Source organism: Euprymna scolopes, chromosome 46 (assembly GCF_053919585.1).
Source record: "Euprymna scolopes isolate OS-2025 chromosome 46, ASM5391958v1, whole genome shotgun sequence".
Classification (NCBI taxonomy): Eukaryota; Metazoa; Mollusca; class Cephalopoda; order Sepiida; family Sepiolidae; genus Euprymna; species Euprymna scolopes.
In genome coordinates this window covers 217,779,978-217,782,747 of record NC_136527.1, presented here as the reverse complement: position 1 = coordinate 217,782,747, position 2,770 = coordinate 217,779,978, and the positions used below count along the sequence as shown (strand labels likewise).

General features: G+C 41.0%; 1 protein-coding gene across 1 annotated transcript; it reads right to left on the bottom strand.

Annotated features, from left to right (window-relative positions):
* Positions 1 to 610: 610 nt before the first annotated feature.
* On the bottom strand, positions 611 to 2,437 carry LOC145271075 (uncharacterized). The gene has a single exon (XM_080126622.1). The coding sequence runs from the start codon at positions 2,367 to 2,369 to the stop codon at positions 741 to 743; it is 1,629 nt and encodes a 542-aa protein (XP_079982748.1). The 5' UTR covers positions 2,370 to 2,437; the 3' UTR covers positions 611 to 740.
* Between the last annotated feature and the right edge of the window lie 333 nt (positions 2,438 to 2,770).

Below are 2,770 nucleotides of genomic sequence, written 5' to 3'. Positions count from 1 at the left end.
GCACATTCCTTAATATGCGATCGATTCATTTCGAACGAAATATTTGGGTTTGTATTACTGTACACATAGATTCGAAAAAGTTGTCAAAAAACAAATATAGAACAAATAAATGTTATCAAAGGCAAGATAAGTTACTTTTCTACCTAACTGGATATATTTTTTGTGTTTTTATTCAGTGTAACATGTTTATTCAGCTCGAAAAACATGCAATGTTTACCGATGTATTGGAAAATTCAAAATGGCAGCCGACTGTCTCTCGGAGAGGGTACGTTTGGGAAAAGGTATTATAAATAATAAATTAGACAAAATACTGTTAGAAATATTCGCTCAATATGTTACCGTGACATAAGTTGACATGTATTCGGTTGTTTTCTAACAGTATTTTGTCTAATTTATTATTTATAATACCTTTTCCCAAACGTACCCTCTCCGAGAGACAGTCGGCTGCCATTTTGAATTTTCCAATACATCGGTAAACATTGCATGTTTTTCGAGCTGAATAAACATGTTACACTGAATAAAAACACAAAAAATATATCCAGTTAGGTAGAAAAGTAACTTATCTTGCCTTTGGTAACATTTATTTGTTCTATATTTGTTTTTTGACAACTTTTTCGAATCTATGTGAACAGTAATACAAACCCAAATATTTTAATCCATTTTAGTTCAGTAAATTCACAGAGACCAAAGGTCTCCTTCCTGATCTTGTATTCTATTTTACTTCAGTAAGTTCTCGGAGATCATGTCTCTTTTTTAAGTTTTTTATTTTGTTCCCTTCCTAAATCTGATGTCTCTTTTTTAGGCTTTTTACTATGTTGTGATGTCTCGTCTTCTTGCTTTTGATTTTTTTCGGCTTGTTCTTCTTCGACATGCGATCGCATATGCACATTCAGATTGCACCGCTGCGAGAATCCTAACCCGCAGATCCCGCATGCATACGGTTTCTCACCAGTGTGTATGCGCATGTGTGTCTTTAGGTGCGAGTATCGGGAGAACGCCGATGCGCAGACGCCGCACGAGTACGGCTTTTCTTTAGTGTGTTTTCGCATGTGACGCTTAAGCGGACCGTTGTCAGAGAACGCCGCCCCGCAGACGCCGCATGAATATGGCTTCTCGCCTGTGTGGATGCGAATATGCCGTTTCAAGTTGGCGTTGATCGAAAAAGCTGAACCGCATACTTCGCACGCGAATGGTTTCTCTCCTGTGTGTGTCTTCATGTGCAATTTGAGAACTGAGCGACGCGCAAACGGCGTCTTGCAGATCTCGCACGCAAACGGTTTCTCCCCCGTGTGCGTTCGAACGTGGATCTTCAGATCGAACTTCCGAGCAAACGCCGACTCACAAACCTCACAAGAAAACGGTCTCTTCTCTCCCGGCGACGATGACCCCAACGTAGCTTTCTCTCCCGCGACACCATCCAGTTCTTTCTCCACAATCGGTGGATCCAACGTATGCTTCCAACCCGTTAATGATTCGATGTATTTATCCACAATCAGAGCTCTCATAAGTTTCTCTCCAGTAAGCGGCTCTGTTGGTTTCCCTTCTATAGATCTCTCTCCAATGGGTGTTTCGAGCGGTTTCCATCCAGTGAGCGTTTCCAAGGTCTTGCCACCAGAAAATGTCTCTGTTTCAACAATTTTTTTTCCAGTGAGACTTTCACTTGTTTTCCCACCAGTAATTTGTTTGATAGTTTTTTCTCCAGTGATTGGTTCCATGGGTTTCCAATCGATTACTGCTTTCATTGACCCCTCTCTATGGAGTGCTTCTGGTTGATTTTTGTCACAAAATGTCTCCACGCATTTTCCTCCAGTATAGGTCTCCATCGGCTTCCAATCAAGCAGTGTATCTATTGCTCTCTCTCTAGCCCCCGTTTCCATTTGGTTTTTCTCACTGAGCATCTCCATAGATTTACGCCCAGTGTGCATCTCTGTCGGCTTCCAATCAATCAGTGTTTCTATCGATCTTTCTCTAGCCCCCGTTTCCATTTGGTTCTTTTCCATTTCCAAAGGTTTCCATCCAAGGAACGTTTCGATTGATTTTTCCCCCCCAAATGTTTCTTGCGGTTTTCTTTCACCAATTGTCTCAAAATTTTTCCATCCACAAAATGCATCCACGGTTTTCGCTGTGTTCATCTCCATAGATTTACCATCACTGAATGCATCCAAGGGTTTCCCACCTAGGAGAGTTTCCATGGGTTTCCCACTGTAGGTGTCCAGGGATTTCCCTCCACTCATGTTTCCCGGTGGTTTCCATCTGTTGAATACCTCCAAGGGTTTCCAACCACTGATTGGTTCCAAAGGTTTTCCTCCAGGGAAGGCTTCCAAGGATTTCCATCCAGTAAGTGGTTTTTCTCCAGTTGGCGTTTCCATGTTTACGTGTGTATGAAAAGCTGCAGAAATTACTGACCACGCACGTGCAAAGGATTCTGGGGGGTTTCCAGTGGGTGCCACGAAAAGCAGTTCTGTTATTTTGTTTCCGTCATCATCTGTGAATGAAAAAGAAAACATATTTTACAAAATAATGAAACAAAAAAAAACACAATCAAATGTACATTAATATCAATTTGTGTAAGATGAGAACAGTAGCCCAAAGATTTCATATGATAAAAATGTAGGAGTTTTGAAGGTCACATGTAACAGTTTTGGAGGTCATGTGTAAGAGTTTTGAAGGTCATATGTAGGAGTTTTGAAGGTCACATCTAGGAGTTTTGAAGGTCACATCTAGGAGTTTTGAAGGTCATGTGTAAGAGTTTTGAAGGTCACATGTAAGA

Excerpts from the sequence above, each read along its gene's own strand:
- LOC145271075 (XM_080126622.1), bottom strand. The coding sequence starts at position 2,369 with ATGGAAACGCCAACTGGAGAAAAACCACTTACTGGATGGAAATCCTTG.